Below are 23,568 nucleotides of genomic sequence, written 5' to 3' on the forward strand. Positions count from 1 at the left end.
CTGTATGGATTATTCCTAGCTTTCTTTTTTCTTGGTGTAAAAGCACAACATTTTTAACAACTTAACACTTTAAAAACACATGATGTCACTGAAAAATATATTTAACAATTGGTAGGATTCAACTAGTATAGTGGCATGAGCATGAATGAGCAACTGGAATGTGATAACTCAGGGTCGAGAGTGTGACAATCAAAGATGAGTTTTAATTGAATGAGAAAGCAGTAAATCAAAATGACAGGATTGTTCCCTTTTTGTGAAGCTGAGGACCCTCCATTCTCAATTCCCTAGGGGTTGGGGGTTCCTATGAATTAACTACTGCACAAAAGAGGCTAAGAAAGGACTGTCGTCTAATAAAGATTTAAATATTATTAAATATCAAAGATTTAAATATCAATCAGACCTCCTTCCCACCTCTTCCTTCCCCACCGCTGATCGCTCTATCTCGATTCCTCTTGAATCCACCACTCATCCACCAAGACCCTTGGTGTCACCCTCAACCCCTCCCTGTCCTACATTCAGCACATCTCTCCTCTGGCACGCTTCTGTCACTTCTTCCTCAGCAACACACCCCTTCCTCACCAACTACTCCCCGCAACTCCCTCCCTGACCGCCTTACCGCTCCTCCTCAAGACACACCTGTCCAGAAAGCATCTGTAAAACCTCATAACTCTCGAGTACACTGGACTAGATAACACCCGATTGCACATGTAGTTGCATCATTTTGTACTTGCACTAAACTACTCCATATTTTGCCGTATTCTACTACTGCTCTTAATTGTAACTACGTTTTGTATTTTCTACTTGATTTTACTCTTAAGGGATCAATATTCACGCTTTTTGTAACTGCTCTTATTTGAAATCGTTCTTATCCATTTATCATATTTACTACATGCTATTAATGGAATTCACTCTCTTAGTCAAATGTGCTCTTAAATGTAATTATTTACAGTATTCTTTTTTGCTCTTATTTGATCTTATTTTCTACTGATTTTACTGTGCTTTATAACTGCTCTTATCTGTAATGTGATATTTTGCAATGTGATACTTTGAATTGTGATAATTTATAGCAACTGTAAGTCGTCCTGGATAAGGGCATCTGCTAATAAATAAATCAATAAATCAATAATAATAATAATAAATAATAATAATAATATCAGTTGACCACAGCAGATTAAGAGGTCAAGAGACCAATCCAGTGCCAGGGCCCAGAAACACAGGAGACAGATGTTTAATCCGCTTGGTGAGAAAATCCCAATAAAGGAATGAGACAGACATGATGTACTTGTGACAACATCAATCCAATTTGTTCATTTTGTACCATACGGGTACTAAATACTGATTTTCATATGAATGCAATAATTTATGCTTGACAATGTGGATTAGTTTAAAAAAAGCCTTTAATTTATGTTTAATGAAAAATAACTGGTTAATTAACAAATCCATTTCATCGAAAACGGCCTGGCCTGTTAGTAACAAAACCTAAAAGGCCTAACTTAACGTAGAATCATGCGCTTACAATATATTTTTAGCTGAGTCGCACCCCAAGCAAAAAAAGTGTGATAATAGTAAAGCATTGTTATTCCTTAGTGTGACGCCACATTGACCTTTCAAACTGATTTTCTCTCAAAGCCTTGACATATTTCTCACCGCAGAACTCAATTCATATAGAATGTGAACTACCATAATGTATTCTTATGCAGTATACTCTATGAAATACATAAATATACTGCTAAAAGGCCTCATGCAGATACAGTACAGCTATGGCCAAAAGTTTTGCATCACTTAGTATTTTAGGATTGAGACATAATTAAAATACAAACTATATGAACACAATTTAGATATTTTATTTAACATCATCTAATCAAAGGAACTACAAAATAATATTGCAAAAGTCTACCGGAAGCCATAACAGTAGGACAGTATTTCATGTTAGATTTCGAAATTTCAATTTTTTTTTTATTTCTATCAGTTATTTTGTAAGTATATGGAAAACTACAAAGCAGTCTGAAATTCAATATGTACGTAACATTATTCAGCAGGTTTCACTCGACTTCATGCAAAAGTAGTTAATTCTATAGAGCGATGTTAAACTTTTGGCCATAATGTAGACACTTTCTTATCAGGATGCCGATAGACCGAACTAACCCACAATCCAAACCACTCTGTCATAATGAAATATTGAACTGTACAGACTGAATTTCTACATAGGTTTAAATATTACTGCAAACACCAAACCAACACTCCTTTCAAACAAATGAATAGTACAGTACAGAGAGAATACTTCGAAAGAGCACATTAAAGAGCATATTAAAATAAAATTAAAAATTCACCTGTTGAGTTATTTATTTATTTATTTATTACAAGGTTTTATTTCTGATAGCTTATGAAATAATCATGAAATATATAGTCGGGAGAGCATGCATCACTCTATATCATTATTCTGCTTGTTGGAGTAAGCTAACTGTCCACCAGAGGTTGCAATAACTCTGATAATAAAGTGACTGATGCAAAATAACTAGCAGCACAGCATACACTGGATTGGAAATGCTGTATGTACATACATCCAGAAAAAGTATACTATATTATATGCATGGACAAAGCTGAAAACAGCAATCTTATTATTTTTAAGGTTAAAGAGTAAGTAGCTTCAGATTAAGTTTTTAGGTTTTTACTGTCCCCATTTTCCATATAGACACTTTATCTGATCTAGGCTGGGTTACATATGTCTAAGGAGGAAACTATAATAGAAGAGCAGTTCCTGAACTAAGGAAACTACCTGAACACATCCCCAAAAAAAGATGGACAGCAAACATAAAAAATGACAAGGGTACAGTAAAAAAAATATTTGAAACTAAATTCAATGTAAGGCTTACCTGGAGCTGTCTTCCCAGTGAACACTGTTCTGGTGGGTAAACCCGGTCCACTCTTCTTGGTGGGGCTTGGTGCAGTGCTGAGACTTTGACGCTGTTTCTTCAGCTCATCTTCTCGTTCCTGAGCCGCGCGGATCTCCTCCTCGATCATGGAGAGAGTTCTTTGCTTCCTAGAGCGTAGCTTGAAAGGCCCAGCGGTGACCTCTGGCTCATGCATTCGCACGGCCTCAGCTGTGCTCCTCAGTTCAGCTGCCTCGGAGTACTTACTAAAGTAGCTGAACGCCTGTCTGTCATCTGTTGGGGTAGGCTGACTGGAAGGTACCACCAGGGGGTGCTGGAAGCTGTCCCCAAGGTCTAGTCTCTCAACTGAGATCTTTGGCTTAATGTCCTTATTTTCCTTCAATGGAGATGACACTTGGTGTGGCTCAAACTTGGAGGCTGCTTCTTCAGGGGTGGGTTGCTGCTCAACTTCTTTCACATGTTTAGTGGGGCTGCAAGGCTGCTGTTCCAGGGCTTGTTGAGTTTTAATGTCCTTTCCATCACTCTGCTGAGCAATGGCTTGCTGAATTGCATTTTGGACTAGAATCTCTGCATGATACTCCAGCTGCTCCTCTGTCAGCAGGGCACCTTGGTAGGTGGACTGGTGGGGGGAAATGCTATGCTCACTTGGTGATTTGGCCCCCCCTTCCATTTTGCAGTCAACTGGAGTCATGGCTTGTGGAGTAGATGGCAGAGAGAAATCTCCCATTGAGTTCTCCAGGAAGGCATTCATTGTCTCATTTGAAGCACCACTATCGCTCACGTTATCCATGCTGAAGTCATTGGACAAGGTTTCTAACACTGTGGTGTCCTGCGATCTGAGAGATAGGTCATCCAAGCCAGAGTCAAGCTCTTCTGGATGGTAGGAGACATTAACTGACCGCGGATATGGATACGACATATCATGATCCTCCTCTTTCAGAATAGTCATCACTGCTCTGGCGCATTTGAAATCTCCATCGTCTTCCCATGTTTTGGTAACCTGCTCCTCTTCCAATCCATTATCTGCTATACTTGGTGAAGCATTTGGCGATTCCTTTTCATCTTCATCTTGATCATCTGGTACATAATATATTTTCTCAGCTTTGATTGTGGTCACTTCATGGTCCTGCAAAGCCTGGCTTTGGCTAGGATCAGACCCTGTCACTGTTATTAAGCTTACTGGCCTCTCCATTTGGGCCGGCTGGGGTGTTTTGGAAAACGGCTTGGCTGAAAACAGTTTGGGAGCCACAGTTCTCCTTGGAATGCTAGGCTGCTTAGTGGGCTCCATCATTAAAAACTGCCTCCTGGCTGCGGAGAAGTCAATCTGTTCTGTCACTATGGCTTCCTTGTTGATGTTCATGGGCTCTGGTGGCACAAAGGGGGCCGATGTCTGCTTGGGTGATGTTGGTGGCACACTTACTACTTGAGGCTTTTTCTGCTTGCGTTCTTCATACTTTTTATGTGACTCCAGCTGGTCAGGCTCTAGCTGTTCCTCTACTGCCTTCTCTTGGGGGGGGTTCCACCATTTTGTGGCAATACCTGGATTCTTCTTTACAGCCTGGCTCCTGATAAGCTCTCTCCGCTCCCGTTCCAGTTCTGCTACCTCCTCTGCGGGACGAATCTTCTTCACTCGAACGTTTGCCTTCTCTAAACTACTATCAAAGAGCTTAGATGGCTTGTCCTCCTGGAAAGCCCGCAGCTCAAACTTGGCCTCTTTCTTGATAGTTGTTAAGGTTGGCTCACCAGACACCCTTTGGGGCATGTAGGAATCAGACTCCTCAATTAAATTGTGACCATTGGGTCTCACTTGGTTGGTATTCTGGTTCTCTATAAAAGTAGCTTCTGCCTGCTTCCTGCCTACCACTATTACTTCATTGGTAGGTGAAGATTCACCTGATACGTAGACTGATGGTCCAGAGCTATCGACTGTGATTGTATTTGGTTCTGGAGAGGATGTTCCATTAAAAGGGTTCTCTGTAGCCAAGTCATAGCAGTTGGCCTCCAGGACCTCATCCAAGTATTGGATCTCCCTGGCGACATCACTGTCCAGTGACTCATGTCTGGTTTTCAAGCCGTTTTGACCATTGGTAGGAAAGCAGCCATGATGGTTCTCCGACTGGGATTCTGAAAAAGGGGCTTCAAATTCCATTTTATGTTTGCTTCCAGAGATTATGTCGACAGAATCCAGGAAACTGACACTCTTTAAGCCTCTCTCCTTTAATTTACTGTCATCCTCTAGGCTTTTGGAGGAAGATTTCTAAAAGAAGAAAATATAACATTTGTGTTAGAAATGGAAAATGCTAACAATACAGGGAGAATTATTTTACTGTACAAAGCTCAATGAAAGGATGTGTGTTAATACAAGTTAGGACTGATTGCTTGGTAACAATGTAAATGGATCTTCTTTAACAAAAATCTCAAGGTATGTCAATATCCTTATATCTGTGAATAAACAAATAATATATACTGCACATACCTGTATATACATACAATTATAAATTCAAAGCATTTGCTTCTCAAAATGGCTTTGAGAAAGGATACAAATCACATACTTGATATTATTATATTTTATCATAAACACCACACAGGTTAGCCAGTTAGTCTGTGTTAATTATAGCAGCACTAGAAAGCCTCTAAATAGCTTCACACTTCTGAATCACTAGCAGACATCACATCTTAAAGTCTCTCTCTGCCACAGTTGTTGATGCCAGATTGCAAGGTAGGTGACCCACATCTGACAATGACAATCTGACAATCCTCCCTGTAACCAATATAAATGGCTGCTTGGCCAGGGTTAGGGAGCTGTGGAGTAGCAGCCCTTGCCTACATCAATTTTCGTGAATTTAAATTAGAAACAGTTTAGCACCCTTTTAAGAACTTTTACACAACCTATACAGATATTGATTTCCAAATATCTTAATTATATCCCAGCCTCCTCCTTGCTCTTTTATTGACAACGTTAAAAATTATTAAAAGGATGTGAACAGCAACGTGGTAAAAAACTCGCCTTTTTTTTTTTATTCAGGCCCATATATGTATACATATAATAATACATTGCTCATTTTAGTTAGTCAGTTGTATACATGCTGTTCAATGCACTCATGTTTACTGGCAAACCCTCATATGTTTATTTAAATACAGTAAGGGATTTTTCCTTTTACGTCAACATTTATTTTTTACTATCTACTAAATCATGGTCTTATTTTAGAACCATGTTAAAATATATATGTGTTTTAAATATTAAACTCCCTTTCAATTTAACAAGGTGAAAAAACAACTTGAGCATGTTTATTGACTTCTAGGTTGATTTGGTTCTAGTTTTGTAAAATAATCTTTCACCTTTAAAAAAAAAAAAACTGTAATTGCTGACTGTATCCTTTAGAAAAGGTCCCAAAGATCTTGCTTTTCACATTGGACATATTAACAACAAAGCCTTAAGGAATGTTTTGCTTAGGACTGTTCTTAAGACCCTTTCGATTAATTAAACTTTTCCATTTATTACAGTAATGTATTATCATTCATCAAAACACTTTTTAACCTAAGAGAATGTTTCTAAAAATTTTACTTCAACAACAATCTACCCTGAGCAACACAGAGCAGAACATTGTATTTAAGTTAAAATGCAATAGCAAGGACATTTCATATATATATTTTTAAATTGATAATAACAAGTACATGTAATCAGACAGTATAGTTATATATTGTACTCAATACAATTCCGAAAATAGGAATGTGCAAAGCTGATTACAAAAGTCCCCAAACGCTGCTGTCACTAAAGTTTTAATGCTGGTACTTTACCAGACAACACTAGATCATTTTTCTTTTTCAGTTTTCTTTGAGTGAATAGAAATTCCCTTTTGGAAAATGAATACATCAAAACTAAAACTAAAAACAGTAATTAAAACTCTCCTATTCCCAACAAGGTGTACATTCGTTTTAAATGGAGTATCATATGTGTTTGTGCACTGCATGGTACCGTTTTATCAGCTGGACTTTTTCCTGGCACAAACAGATCAATAAATACATTCATGCTAGATTTATTGATTCATAGTTTTTTTTTTATCTTTGCCAAACTTTGCACTCCCTTCAGAGTAATCTTGCATTGGGCGCCTTATGTACATATTTCATACTGTTGGAAGATTAAACAGATAGGACTCTATGCTGTTTTATTTAGTAAAAAAACAAAGTGAATGGCACTAAGATTTTAGCTAAATAGTTCACAAAAGTTTTTAAAATATTTTTACTGTGTGTTTTTACTTCATAGTCCATATTGCACATTTATTTGTGTTTGATATAAGGAATTAAAGTCCAAACGAGGTGTTAAATGGGGCATGCTGAGATGATATTCTTATTTCCATAGCTGGTCTCTGACAAGTTAATCAGAGCTGTCAGGTTGAGTCTGTCATCTGATACAGTTTCACAGTCACTGCTTATTCCCAGTGGTTTGTACATAGACAGCACAGATGTGAATCGTGTGTGTGTGTGTGTGTGTGTGTGTGTGTGTGTGTGTGTGTGTGTGTGTGAGATATCCACAGCTAAGAAGGCCTATTGTTGATTAAATGTGTTTAATCTGTCATTTGTTCAGACTCCCAGCTCTAATTTGGATAAGATTCTCTGAAGGGAAACTGCACATCAATCTTCTCAAGACCCTGTATCAGATAACACCACAATTTACCATCGGAAACTGGCCTAACTGAATTGCGGTTTTGCCTCTGAAATCACTGACACATCATTCACACACCAGCGCCCAAGCGTTTACAATATAAGTGACCCGTGACCCGATGTACAGACATTACTTTACTTTTTTCAAGTGCCCACATACCATAGGTGACAACTTGGTGTATGGTTTCTAATTGATCTAATTTTCTCTTAAAGGCAAACACAGTAAAGCAGGGTGAAAGCATTCTAAAGTATTTGCATGCATCGACGAGGTAAAAAAGACATTTTTTCTATTTCAATAAAATAACTTTAAAATTAATTTTATAATAAAACACAGCAACAACATTTCACAATTTTACTGATGTCTGTTTCGTACTTTAAATGAGTCTGCTCTGACTAAAGTGAGTGAACTCACACATTAAAATTCTAGTTAATTCATCAGGCTTGTTATCATGCTTGTACTGCTTTTTACTATACCTTTACCACCTATTACCACTGTACACTGTCATGTGATTGGAGGATCATATACAGTAACTGACAAACTGTTGGTACAACATTTAGAAGATGACATGAAACACCTTAGAAATGCTCTGTAGCACAGAAGCATGTAGGATTTACTCTTCCAGACCAGGTAATCCTCACTGGACCAACAAACTCCCTGACTATGAATGAGTTACACTTCTTTAAAGATAATACCATTTGTGCTTATCCTGGCAATATGGGTTGTGATGGGAGAATAAAAGATAACATTTCATGGGCTCAACAGGGTTAAGGGCTTAGCCTTTTAAGATTGTAAGTGGTTACTGTCTCTATATTTAAGCCTTTGATACACATCCACCAATCAGTAATACAAGATGCATCTTCCCCTACAATTCACTGGGCTACAGTTTATCTGCAACACAAGTCAATAATTCAGTTGTCTCCAAAAGAAACATTTGTAATACTTTATAATTAGTTAGTAAATACAATGTACAGCATATTTACCTAAAACAACAAGTCTAACACACACAAACAAATATGTAGACAAAATTCTTATTTCATTCAAAAATACTAATCAATTGGCAGAATGACCAGTTGTCATTTAAACAGAAACCAGACTTCCACAGGCCTCTTGAATCACTTCCACTACTCAGGATTGCAAAGCACTAAAACCATGATACCCCTTATCAATGGTTTAAAAAATTACAGTATCACATCACATTGGATAAGAGAATATTTCCAAATTTATATGAAATGGTGCTGTGCAGAGCAGTGCCAAAAAAGCAATGCTCCATGAGCATGTTAGCAGGAAGTTATTACCAGTTTTAACAACAACAAAGTATGAACACATGACCCCTGTGTTAGCTGCCTTACGTAGGCTTCCTGTACGGTTAATGGTTGATTTTAAGGTCCTCCTTTTAAGTTATAAAGCTTTAAATGGCTTTGCTCCATCTTATTTAAAATTATCTTTTCACCGCATTCCTAGACGCTCACTCCAATCACAGAATGCCAGGTTACTTACTATTCCCAAGATTCAGAACACAGTTGGTAGAGCATTCAGCTGTAAAGCCCCTAAACTATGGAATGAACTGCCTAGATCTGTAAGGCAAGCACAACTGTTGCTGCTTTTAAAACTAGACAACTAGACTAAAAACACATTTTTACAGTCTAGCTTATACATCTTAAAATGGTGTAAACATGGTGATTAGAAAGTAAGTTTACCAAATCAAAACACCATATCTCATGTGGTAAACTCTTTCTAATCATTAATACACACCATGTTCCTTCGAATTTAAGATGCTGCCCAAATTTACCACCCAGATGAGGAAAAAATAAAACATTAAATAAATATGCATTTGCAAAGACACAACTACAACCTCACTTACTCTGTTGTATCGTACAAAACTGACATGAAACAGTGTTGTTGTAGATTAACCACGGAGCTTGTTTATTGTGCACTGTATAATACTTAAGATGGCGTCTTTGTCGTACATACACTCCTCACTTATTTACAGCATCCCACATCTTGGCAACAGCATGCAGGACACAACACTCCACGGCATCAAGCAACATTTCCAATCTGACCAAGCTGGTACTGTTTGTTAGAAATTGTAAATGTTTCTCTTGGAATTCCTCAGAAAGCTTGATTTGTTTTTTCTCAGCAGTGTCACGTTGTCACTTACGTATTCGGGCAAACGCCTTTGTTGTCTTTTGCCTGCAGTCAGTCACGTTGCTGTTTGATTTCTCAGATAGTCACATCTATTTTGGCAATTTTAATACATGCATCACTATATTGTATTTGAATTTTAGACGCAGGCTATTTTTGAGAAGCAAAAAATGGTTAAAAAAGCATGTCTCTTAAATTCGAAGGAATACAGTACTGTATATATTTCACTCAATCCCGCTGTTTTATTGTCTTATTTTTTATTGTCTTATTTTTTATTGTGTTGTTCACTTGTATTGCTTATTGTTACTTTTACTATTTGTCAATGTTTTATCTTTGTAAAGCTCTTTGGATCGATTTATCGTGAAGGGTACTATATAAATAATGCCAATTTATTGTTCGATTAATAGATTCAAATTTCTTCAAACAGGAAATAACAGCATTAAAAAAAGTGTCATACAGTATTGTTTGTTTTTATCAGATGCTGATATGTACTGTAAGATGATATGTGTTGGTATTCATTTCTGTGTTTTGTACAGCAGTATTTCTAAAACACAAGCTAAAGGATGCAAAGTACAGTCATTAAAGTTTATTTTGATATACATTTGAGATGTTTAAGCTGTTTACAGCATTTCTGTGGGGTCTTCAAATGAGTAAACACTTATTATCTCCATTATCAGTAGCTTTGCATTTACTATGAAGACTTTCACTTCAGCTTGTTCACACGACAGGATCCCCATACAATGAGGATGACAGGGTAACTAATGCTACTGACTATTTTATAGATCACAACCAGGCTGTGCTGTGTTTTTCCATCATGCTTCTTTCCTCTGAAGAATAGAACATGAACAAACCAATTTCTGGTCAAACCCAAACCTTGCCCCGCCCTAGCCCTACTGACCTATTGGAATCTTTTAATGTGACAATTCCATGAGTGATGAGTGAAGGAAAACTCCTTTTTCAAGACAGGTGTCCGAAAGATGAGACAAAACTAATAATCAAAGGGAATACAGTCTTTCTTTGTGCATTTGTGAATACTGCTGTGGTATGCTGTTTTCAAAATACTTAATCACTTATTTCTTAGTTCACTTATTTCTGACCACCTCTTGCTGCGAAAAATATTTTAAATTATTAAAAATACCTCCATTTATATATTACTAATTGCCACTTAATTCTTACAAGCACAGTAACAATAAATACAGCATTTGATCTAAACTTTATTCTCACTAGGCCAGTTCATGAGTTTTACATCCTGTGGAGGTTGTATGCATTATGAACACAGCGAGGAAGAGCTAAGTTATGAACTGTCAGGCTCCTCTTTAAAGAAAAACGAGGCTCACAAAAAGACATATTAAACATTTAAGAAAAATTTGGCCACATTTCTACAAACATAGTTTATACTAGCACACTAACGGTAATCAAGGCCCTTATTTTAGTTTTTATTCTATATAATATTTGTTTCATGGGGGGAAATTGATGAAAATCTGTGCAGGTAAATAACTTCTTGGTTTTCAGAGTAAATGGGGGTAATACTGGGGAAGACACAACGTTCTCACTTGCTTCTGTTCCCTGTTACACGATGACTCAGACATGTTACCTCAGACTTTCTTACAAAAAGACTTTCTTACTCTTATTGTACAAAAAATAATAATGTACATAAGCATATCTACCAAAAGCAGTTTCCAATTGATTGGTATAAATCATTATTTTTGGAAAGGCCACATTTATGAGTGATATCTTGTAGTCTGTCTGAAAATAAAGATACTTGGCAGTCACACAGTGGAAACCATTTTGTATGACCTCCAAATGGCCTGAGAAATTTTTTTATTAATAATGTCTAATTGAACAGTGGTGTCTTAACAGTGACAATGTCTTTATAGGGAGGATACCCACTTCAAAGATACACAAATTACTTAATAGCTGTCATCATATTATGACCTACATCCACAGCAAGTGTAACAGAATACTTAACCAATGGCCAATGCACTAGTTATTTAAAATCAGATTGTTCAAACCATATTGGATAGTACAAAGAGCTCGCCCTGTAATACATCCTGCCAGTTTTTTTTACTGCATATTTCTCCTCAATACAGCAGAATGCTTGACATATTTCCACACACAGTTATATTATCTACTTACATTGTTTAATCCTGCAACTGGCTTTCATCTTTAGCTCCTCTTATCTATTTCTTTACTGCATTCAAAAATACATAGTTTATATATTGTGTCAAAATATAGTTGCATGTCGAATAGATTAATGGTCTTTACTGTAGATTAATTATACTGTATCCCAGTGGCAACAGGATTAAATTAAGTTTCTCTCCAGTGGAATTAAGGGCCTATGCCCAGTGAACATTGAAATCAAAACCTCATAGTTTGTACATTTATTGGCAGTCTGATGGAGAGGCCATTTGAGGGTGGTCCCTCCAGGGCAGAGCAGGGAGACATACACTAGTGGCAAGAGGAACCCTGGAATAGTTAACAGATTGATTGCCGAAACTGAACCTGCTCATTGGATAAGCAAAGCTCTTTAATCTTCAGAACTGTCAATCCAACACCTTTCATGCTTTTACAAGCAGAATGTGTTTTTTTTCCCATTGAAATTAGCTGACTAAAGACTGATTATCCTGACAGGTTGAGTGTACTTTAAAAGACTTTTTAAAATATATATATTTTTTTTTACTAATGCTGATGTGCTAAACTGTATTAAGTAAGACAGGAGCTAGGCATCAAGTAATATGCAAAGCTGTTAACAAAGTAGGGTATTAACTTTAAAAAGTGATTGTGTCACACTATTTTAAGGGTCATTTTTTTTAGTGTATCAAAAACTAGCTTACTAACACATTAACAAACATTGTTCATTTTGAGTTAATGATTAGTTTATATCTGTTTCCTTTTGATAAACTAATAAAAGGGTATGCTAAAATAAAACCTGATCTCCTTTGCTAAACATTATTACAGTATTTAAAAGTACATTCAAACTGCCTTCATTGTTTTTATTTACAATATACTGCTGTGTTGAGTGAGAGTTCTCTAATGTATAAAATACCCGCTAAGCTACTGGTATTGTGTAAACTATATAGTTTTTACTGCATGTAGAACAGTTATATATAAAGCATCACGTTAAAGATAAACACTGAATCACCAGCTACTTGTTATCTCATTACATCTAACACTCAGGGTACCATGCTGCAGTTTAGAATGCTTTACTACATCCATGTTGTAAAAAGAAAGCCCAACATATTTCACTGCACCGATAACACTGTGCTACTAAAACAATAGTGCTTGTATAGTTATATATTACAGTATAATTTAAACATGAGGTTCATGAGGAAATCTCTGAGATACTGGCGGTAATGGGTTCAAATCACTCTTCACTGACTGTAAACCAACAACAAGTCACATGACCCCCTTGGTTTATGATTGTGTCCATCTGTAAACTGGTTACAATCAGGCCTCCACTGGTGTTGAATCTCAGTTTGAATGTGCTGTATAGAGTTAAATATATAAATAGTATATATTTAGAGGGCGGTACAGTACACACACTGCTATTTTCAGTGCTCCAAATATGGGGACTAGCACAGTGAAACCACCCGCAAAGCATTTCTGTGAATAACACTGAATCATTTTGTCCTGTGGTGTAATCTCCATGGAGAGAATGTTCAACAACTTCTTGTAACAAATGCCCTAGCTATGTGTAATCAAACTTAGGAGAATGGTTCCCAAGAAAATGTCATTACTGGTGTAATAAGCAGGAAATTATGCTTGAGAACTGTAGGTCACCACAAGCTTGATTTTGAGAACTTCCGTGACTTTACAATTTCAATCTTAAATTCTGAGGTGCAATAAAAAGGGGTCAGGTTGAGAAATGTGCTGTTTACTACCTTCATCAACACATCAACACCTGAGAACCTCAAAAGAAACTGAGGTAAACAAATGTCTAAACCAAGTTTCTTTGCAAATTCTACAGATATTGCTAAATAATCTCATACTGAGTTTATTAAGTCCGTTGCTGAAACTCAAAAGAAAAGGACAACATACATTATTTGGCCTACTGAAATACATTTTAATAAGTCACAGACTCCAGACTCTTTAATCAAATAATTCCTAAGAAAACATCATGCTGAATTTATCCCACTGAATGTGACATTTTAAGGCATATGTTGACCATCATCCCCAAAAACGCCAAATCCTTTTCCCATCAAAGCGGGTCAGACAGAAGTTTCCGTTAAAATAAATGAGGAAATTCCAGGAATTCTTAGACCATTAAAATAGGGCATAGGCTAACAATACATCATATTCAACCTGAGGTCTCTATATTAAAAAAAAATATATATATATTTTTTTCTTTTTTTCTAAAACTGCGTATTAAATCACTGTTAAGTTTCAACAGTTTTATATAAAAGGTCATCAGGCGGGTTGCTTTCACATTCCCTGCATGCCTTGGCTGTCCTGAGGTAGTAGCATATGACCTGCTGTGTGAGTCTGGTGCTGAGGGATGAGGATTTAATTATCCCTGTGTTCTTAATTAAACAGAGATCGCAAATAGATGTGCGTGCTGTGGAGTTACAGGCCCCCCCTTTCAATTATTATATTTTTTAATTGTTGTTGGCTGCAACAGTAGTCTACCCGTGTCTTTCTCTCTGAAAAAGAACACTGCATGCCATTGAAAAGTTATAGCTCGGCATTGTGAAATCGCTTCATTAAAAAGCTTTCACCCTACATCTGGAAGCTATTTAGGTGTCACAGGGTTAACTCTCAGATACTGAGAGATGTCAGTCTGGCAGGGTTTCTGAATGACTACCCTAATTCAGTTCCGTAACAGGAACACAAGCCATCCATTTTAAAATGACCTCTACAACGGTCCCTGTCTGTTGTTTTTTGCTAAAATTCAGAATGTGTTCAGCACTATGGATTTGTGAGTGGTTTGACAGATTTAACTTCCTCTTGTGAATTCAGCTGCTTTTAATAATCGGTTGTGATAACCAGACATTGACAGAGGCATTATGCAGTGCTAAATGTGAGTCAGAAAGAGTGAGTAACAGAAGAATGTTTCAAACTATATGCTCAGCCATAACTTCAAATGCTCACATCACCAGTGGGAATACTAAAATAGCATGGACAAAGACAACTTTGTTTACATAAATGTTGCTTTAACTCTTTTAATCTTTCTGGTAACGATTTATTTTAAGGCAATAAAAAACAAGTCACTTACTATGATACTAGCAAATGTTTTAAATACACAGTGCTGTAATCTTTCAATCATACATTCTGTATTAAAACTAACAATTGTCTTATACTTTTACCCCAGTTTCTATACATGACCTATTTCTAAATGTATAAAAAAAGTATACAAATATACAGTAGGCTCTTACAAGAAAAAACAAAGCATTGTCAATAGTAATTTTATTTTAACCCTGTCTCTATGATATCAGTTGATGACTTCAAACTGATTTTGTTTTTGTGAATAATAAGCTAGTTATAAATAGGTAATACAAATCTGCTCATTTAATTCAACTGTCACCTTTTTGATTTCCATTAGTAATACTGTCCTTTAATTATTGTTAAAGCTATAGTTATAAGTACTAAATTGTGTAGTTTTGTGAAGAAAATACTGCTTAAAATGCTGAGTCACAGACTAAAAATGACATATCAATGATATATATATATATATATATATATATATATATATATATATATATATATATATATATATATATATAATCCACACACACTACAGGAATTGTGGTTTTAGGGTCAATACCACTTAGTTCATTTAATGGATACAAAAATTAATTAGTTCATTAATCATTGAAATGGAATCCAGTTGACTAATAAGTTATCCCAGCAAGTATTTAAACACACGCTCTCATATATATGTCTATGTCTTTACTTTATTACAATTACATAGATTTTTTATGTTTGCCATTAGTTCTAGGAGATATAAACCATACATTCACCAGTCCTATTCATCAAGCCACTTGGAACCTTGCAATTATTTGAGAGGCTGACTTTAGCATCTCTGGCTTATGCAGGCAAATTAAGATACCCGAAGTGCAGCAATCAGAAAGTCACAGCATTCCATTCATATACATGTATTCCATTTATGTACTATATGTTTACCACATGTATTAAATACCAAATATAACATTAATAAAAGTTACGCTGATGTTCAATAGACTTGTTTAGAAATCTTATTTTTTCGTTTTAAGGTAAAGAGAAGAAGCATCATTTACTATTTAAGGCATAACTACCACACATATCACTTTCTTAACAACACACGACTTTTTAACTGATTGTGAAACAGTGAACCAGGCTTACCCAGTATTGTTGTTTTCAAGCTCCACTGCAGAGTGCCTTTTATTTCTACAATGCCTCCTCTCTGGTTCCGCAAGTCAAATTCCTTCCCTGCCTTTTTGCAGGCAATGATGTCATGGGTTTGGGGGCTGGTGAAGGAAGAGCTTCCCTCCTTCGAAGCCCATTCACACAAAGGCCCCCTTTTATACCCCACCCATTTTCCAGCATCCCCTCCTTTCACTTCAGCTTGGACAACTCAAAGCATTATGTCACTGTAACAGTTCCCTGAGACAAAACCAAAGGGACAACAGCAGCGTGTAGCAGCTAGATATCACCGTTCAAGTATGTGTTACAGTTTTAGGGACTTTTACTCATTTCTGTGTGGCAAAAGAGACACCATGATTTTTAGCTCAGTTCAAAAGGCTTTTGAGGCTCATAAAATTCCACACTGATTTGCATCAGGTCATGGAACTAAGAGTGTGTACCGCTAATTTATGGGTTCTGGATCACTGAATTACTTTGTGTTCCTGCAACCAATAACAATTTCCTGATGTTTACTGTGGTTTTATTTTTACTAAACTGTCAGGCTGCTCCCCAGATTCAGCGATAAAGTTCTTGTTTTGTAAACACACCCTGCAAGTCTAAGAATCACAGTAGATCTGTCCGACAGTTACCACAGAGACTTTTAAAATTTTAAATTGCTGAGTAAAAAGATAAGCACACAGTACAGTACCGACTTTATCTGCACAAAATGTAGACAGGTTTTCTGAAGGCAAAAATGTACAATGTTTATGATGAAAGCTGTTTAACCACAATCTTTGAACTGTCACTGTTTATATTTGAATAATAATAATAATAATAATAATAATAATAATAATAATATATTATTATAACCACACTTGTTATATTAATAGCTCTCTATTTAAATTTTTTTCCCCTAATTTATTTAAATAATTTACCTTTCGAATTTAAATTGTAAGGGGGGGGGGGGGGGGGGGGGGGGGGTACAAGGGTACAAGAGTGTCCTTATATCTGACAGCCAGGGAGACCAGCTTCAGTTCACAAGCATTATGAATAATTACTGCAACTACACAATGCCAGTGAAAGAGAGCAATACCTAATGGAGTAATATGGGTAAGCGTCTCTGGCTCTTAGAGTGAGTCAACATTGACCTTTGACTGAACCCAACATCACCCTTTCCAAACGGTAACTACAATATACTGACTGGACATATTTTAAATTTAATTACATTGCATTACATAATTTTGTCATTTAGCAGATGCCTTTATCCAAAGTGAGGGGGGATGAACAATGCAATCACAACTGCTGCTGCAGTCACTTACAATATGACCTTGATTTTAAAGTACATTTCATTAAAAGAATGACTACTATCACTTCTTGGTCTGTTTTTATGTCCTGGGTTTCAGGAAGCACAGACAGTGGTCAAAATAAAAGTGGCAGATCCTATTGCCCAGGCAAACAAATAACAAAGTCACAAATAGCATGTCATCTTTAACAGGTACAGAAGCTAATACCATTTTCAATATGCCAAAAGCTCCACAATATAAACCAAGTATTGAGGTACTGTATGACATAGGTAGAACAAATATATTATAATATATATATATATATATAGATATATATATATATATATATCAAAGTGTTCAATGAAAGATTAAATGCCAGCTGTATTAAAAATGTTTCCTGTAAATGCTTAGCCATGCGCATTAGGCTAAGCATGGGCAACTGTGTCAGGTCTCGTTGATTTAGAGTCAGACTTTTAAGAACTTTGTTGGCAAAATGTTTAAGGCAATGGCAATAACAACAGAGATACTGTAACAATGAACAGTACTTTTAATGTATAATTAAATAAGCTAGGTGCTGATTGCCTGAGAAATTATCTCATGCTGACTCAGTACACAAATCTGAGCCAGAAGTGCTTCACCAAAAAAGGCAAGACCACTAATTGTTTTGGGTCATATCTCCCAGTGCCTAATTATTTGTTCAAATTTGTTCAAAATGGGGAAAAGCCATCTACTGCTTTACCAGGAGACAGCATTGGCAAAAAGTTACTTCACTGAAACCAAAGCTCTACCATGGCTACCTCTTCCCCCAACAGACATCACTAATTGTTATATGATATTGAACAGAAGAAAAGACATCCTTCTGACAGAAACAAATCAGAAATAAACCACATGATCCCCTCTCACTGCCCCACCTAACCTTGCCAAAAGTTTACAAGCAGTAATGAGACATGCATGTACTAGAGAGATTAGAATTGTTTTATTCACCTGAAATATATTGGAAAATTGGAGAGGAACCTCTTATTTTCACTACCCATGTTGTACATTTGAATTACTGCAGAGCAAAATCTATAATGCTGCAACTTAGCGCTTTTTCTATTTCACGGATGGAAGCACCTTGGTTTTTAAACTTGGCACTCCTTCCACCCTCCAGTAATGTTTGTTTTTCTATTTATTCACTGCATCTAAAAGGCTGACGATATGACAAAGTGGAAATTTATAGAACAAGCATCGCCAACTAATAGGACAATTAACTACTGCAGCAAATAATTAATTACAGTTTGCAGTGTAGCGCTCCCTCATTATTTTACTGTACTATACATGTTAAAACTTATTGGAAACTAAATCACTTAGATAAACATTTCAGCCAGTGCCTTCATCAGTGTTCTGATAAAAAAAAAAAAAAAAAAAAAAAAATAGTACTATACAATAAAACATATCCCACAAAGTCAAGATGCGAAGTTGAAGTTAAAAAGGAAAGAACATTTCAATATCCTCAAAAGAATATTTGAAAATGGTAAACGTTTGTCAGATACAGAGGTCTCTCATAATCACGTAATAATTGCACAGTACCTGAAAGATAAAAAAAAGTAAATATTTGTATAAAATCAAGATTTTATCACAGTTTAGCAAAATGCCAGCTGGAATGTCTATAGGAAGCTAGAATTGTATACAGCAGTTTGGTGAAGAATGGTGCAGAATCAAGACTGTTAGTATGTTCACCACACAGAGTGTGACAGAGACACATGTACAGATGGACAAAAAGACAGACACGATTAGAGCATAAGGATCCCCATTTTTGAACGAGAGCCTGTGACAGAAATACAATGATTCTTGGTTGTAAATCTCCCTCCTGACCTATGAGGGTGCTAAGCAGCGAGAACAGAGTTCTGTGGAAAGGCTGGTCTGATAGTTCTTTCCCAGGGTTCAAGGGAAGTTGGACAGCCTGGAAGGGGGCGAGACTCTGTTGCAACAATGCATTGACCCAGAAGGGAAATGACGTGGCAGCCGCAGATTGGAGAGGCGGTTGCACTCGTTTACCAAGGGGTCACGTGTGACAGCATAAAAGGGGACGGAGAATCGTAATCTGTTTCTTTGTTTGGTTTGAGCTTTGAATCTGTAAGGACTGTGAGAGACCCTGAGAGAAATAATGTTTGTGAGTGTTTTGTTTGTCTGTGTGTAATCGTCTTGATTGTTACAGCACACAGACGGCTAACACGATTCAGGATCTGTCGCCGAGGGCCAGCATTAAAGCCGGAATAGCACCACCACTGTCACAACTTTAACCTGTATCACCCACCACGAGAACTACTGCACTCACCCAGGACTGGTAACAATGTATGTACTATTGTGGGGTGGATACGTGTTGGGTTGTTATTATTATTTGGGTCTGCAAAACCCTTATTGTTTATTATTATTGGTGTTGGTCACCAGACCTGGAATAAAACAAAATAAACAGCACTTTTCTAAATCGGATAAAACCTCTCTGTCTGTTTCATTACCACACAGCATCACCCCTGCACCTACATCCACTCAGCCACTTTGTCACAGGGCCCTAAAAATAACTGAAGTGGTTATCAAAAGCAACAGAGAATCATAGTAAAATTGTCACTATACTACACAGGTACAGTACACTACACTTTAATTGCTGTATTATGGTAACGGAAGCACTTACACTGCAGCATTTTACAGTGGCAAACAGGTTTCAAGGAATGTAAATACAATTGGACACACACCACGGGCTGATTTGTGATGAACTTGCATTGATAGCTAAACAAGGAACACCAAATATGTTTGTGGAACACTAGAGCTGTGAGCTTTATGAATGACATCCAATACATGTGATGATACTATAGCTACTTTATATTGCATTGACATTCAATAGTAGTACACCAAATGTGGGTCATTCTAGCACAAAGGGAATAGAATCAGACTTCATCTTGAAGCAGACAGGACCTGATACTTGAAACAGCTTCCAGTGTAGTTAACATAGAAAATTATACTTCATTCAATAGGAAGCAACATATTAAAAGTAACAATAAAAAAGCTTAAATCTAGTAAAACAGTTCCTATAAAAATATGTATTCATTGGTTTAAGATATATATATATATATATATTCAGTAGATCGGGACAAACACCAGTCACAACATGTTTTAGTACAACAATTTATTGTGGAGAATGTGGAGTATGCAATTTTACAAAGAATTATGTTGTATATACACTTTCATTTGGCATCAAACCTAACTTGGTTTGAGGGCTTGCTGCCTGGTCGAGTGGATGAGATGGAGACCCCCAAAAAAGAACAAGCCGGTCTCAATGACACGATTAGTATTGAATATAGTCCACTTGAAGGTTTAGCCAACCTTTAACAAATGAGCATCAGCACACAGGAGAGGAATACAAAACCCATTTTTGGGAAATAAACCTCTGGGAATCCATGGTTGATTCAATTGCCCTTCCTCCGGGCAGGCTACTTTTTGTAAAAGCATTTTTAAGATCCATAATATTTGTTCTAATGTAAACATGGTAAGTACTGGAGGACCAACAACCTAACTATTTGATAAGGGAGCCTGGAACTCTGTGGCAAGAAGCTGCTACGATTCTGAAGGAATGACCGGAGAACTGCTCAGCTGCGAATCCGGAACTAGAAAGAATCTGGCGAAGGTGAAAGAAGAACCAATGGTGGGTGACGATTGTTCCGTTTTCAATAATAAACAGCGGGTCTGATGCACCCTGAGAAAGACGGACATGGTTAAGAGAGAAAGGGGTCATATGGGCTAACATGGGAGTTTAATTTATAAACTAAACAGTAAAGAGTTCCCTAATCTTCCTGGTCAGTGTTACTTCGTTTTGAGAAGGAAGGAAAAGGTATCAGATGAGGTGATTCCTAGGTCGAAGAGACAGGGGTTAAGGCAGACAGGAGAAGCAGACATCTGGGCAGAGAAGTTCGGCGTGGTAAATACCACTGAGCGAAGTTGTCGTGGAGTTGGCCCGGGAAGGGCTGGTTGAACTGGTTGAGTGGATTTCGACTCTCGACACTGGTGCGTGTGTTTATTAAACAAATAAACGATTTCAACAAAACAGAGACACTTCGCAAAACAAAATGGCACGATGGCCCAAACAAAACAGGCAATAATCCAACAAGACAAAACCCACAAGTATCGTGCTGGTTTAAAGCCAGCACAAGTAGCAATTGCTATTCTTATCTTTTAGTTTTCTTTCACTCACGTTCCACCTCTGAACACCCAACCGCGAGTGAGAGATACTTGCCTCTTTTATGCAGCTGTGCCTGGGCTCAATTGCTTGTTAATCACGCAGTCAAGTCCAGGCACAGTCTGCACGTGAACTGCTTTGTCAGAGATGACAATCAATCCTTCCCTGCTGACCTGAAACACCCCATGCACAAATCCATACATTCAAATCATAAAACAGAAAAACAGAAAATACGCACAGGGGTGGCGTGTACTTTGCCATAATCCTATTGTTACTTTTTTTTTTGCCAGAACAGGTAGTTTTGTTCATTGTACTATTATAAGTGGCAAGCATTCGTATGAAAGTTTTCAAAATCTGACTGATAAACCTTGGTAAGGGCATAGCAAAGTGTAGTAAAGCAATAAACATTGAAAATGCTAACACAAATCAGTGTGTCCATTGCACATTTTAAAGTAAATGCATTTGTTAAACAGTGCTGAGTAACCACAGGCTGCGGCTCTCTAAAAAAAAAAAAAAAACACGTGACCTAGATCGGGTACAATTATCAGAATAGCAGACTCGTTCCCGCGGCAAATCTTTTACAAATCGGGTTTTCTATAACTAAGCAAGCAATAAGCCACAAGGAAATTGCTGAAATCAGTAAATCATAAATAATGTAATTATGAAAAAAAAGAAGACTAACATTTAGAGTGGAGGCTTCATTATGACAGAGAAAAAAAAAAAAAAAAAAGTAACGTTTTGCTTTGATTGGCGTCAGTTTCTCAGACTTGCAGATAAAACAGCAGCTTTATTTGTTATGAATTAAACATTTCGTTTACATCATATCCAGTCTCACAGTAAGATGTCCCGATGGACACCCAGGTACTCGATCGAATTGTCTAACTTTTATTTGGGATCCGATGTGTTGAGGTCAAAAATGCCATTCAGAATCTTTCCAGGAGTTGTTGGTATCACTCAGCAAGACTGGCGCTGGTTTGGGAGAGGCTACTTGGGGATTGTTATTATTTTCTATTCTGAATATTGTTTTAATAGTGTTTATTAAGATTAGGGATGGGAATTTCGAACAGTTTCCTAGTTGAATACACATGGTGCAACATTTTTATATATTTGATTACCCAAACTCTAGTCCCTTACGCTACCAAGAGTAAACGGCAAATGCGTGTACATAAGTAGACGGCATAACAGTGTAAGCCGGTAAAGTTTAGCCGGGTTCACAGTGTACAAACAATGTCCAAGACGAGATTTCTTCGCTCGGTACCCTGTTTCCTTAGGCACAAGTTTTCTTCTGTTTACGGAATTAAAATACACTGAACTCAATGAGCAGCAATGTCACAGCGCGTATCACTTCCAATTAAAGCAACATTAGCATAATATTGCGCAAACCACCAAATAAAAATTTTGCAGTTGTGTATTCAGAATAAAATAACACCTATCATATAGCAACCTAAATATTCTACATCTGTTTAATTCTAACAAATAATATTTATAAAATAATCTTAGTGCAAATATTGTAACCTGGGCAAAATAGAAAATACATTCCAACATTACAATAGTTTAATACTACTAATTACAACTAGCCATCAAGTACTGACATCAGATGAATCGAAGTCAAGTTACTTTGTTTATTCAATAACCTGTAAATAATTCAAAACAAGGATCCCTGGCTGTACTTTTAATGGTCAGTGCAAATGTTGTCGTTACACCATCCACTCCCAAAAAGTGAACAGTAGATGTTTTACATTGAACTACAGTCCAGAGTTAAAAAAAAAAAAAAACTCCTCTCCAACTCCAAGTACCTTGCATTTTCTTATAGTCACTGCATTGTTGTGCTTAACATTTAGTATGTATTTATATTCATCATAACATTAAATTACCTTTCTACCCAAGTTTGGATTACCGTACTTCTTTTAGCACTTGCTATACACACGTTAAATGGCTGAAGTAACATATATTGAAAGGCTTCATTTAGCCACTTTCTTTTGAGATGTGGGCTCTCTTTGGTTCCATACACAGTTAGAAACATACTGAAATTAAAAACCATCGTGAAAAAATATATAGATA

General features: G+C 36.7%; 1 protein-coding gene across 1 annotated transcript in view; it reads right to left on the minus strand.

The window, feature by feature from the left end:
* Positions 1 to 23,568, minus strand: part of LOC121303422 (A-kinase anchor protein 2-like) — a 143,892-nt gene that overhangs the window by 9,838 nt on the left and 110,486 nt on the right. The window contains exon 10 of the mRNA XM_041234128.1: positions 2,874 to 5,148. Coding sequence (XP_041090062.1) covers positions 2,874 to 5,148 — 2,275 coding nt within the window. The remainder of the gene's footprint in view (positions 1 to 2,873; positions 5,149 to 23,568) is intronic.

The sequence above is a fragment of the Polyodon spathula genome, chromosome 2, assembly GCF_017654505.1.
Source record: "Polyodon spathula isolate WHYD16114869_AA chromosome 2, ASM1765450v1, whole genome shotgun sequence".
Taxonomy (NCBI): domain Eukaryota; kingdom Metazoa; phylum Chordata; class Actinopteri; order Acipenseriformes; family Polyodontidae; genus Polyodon; species Polyodon spathula.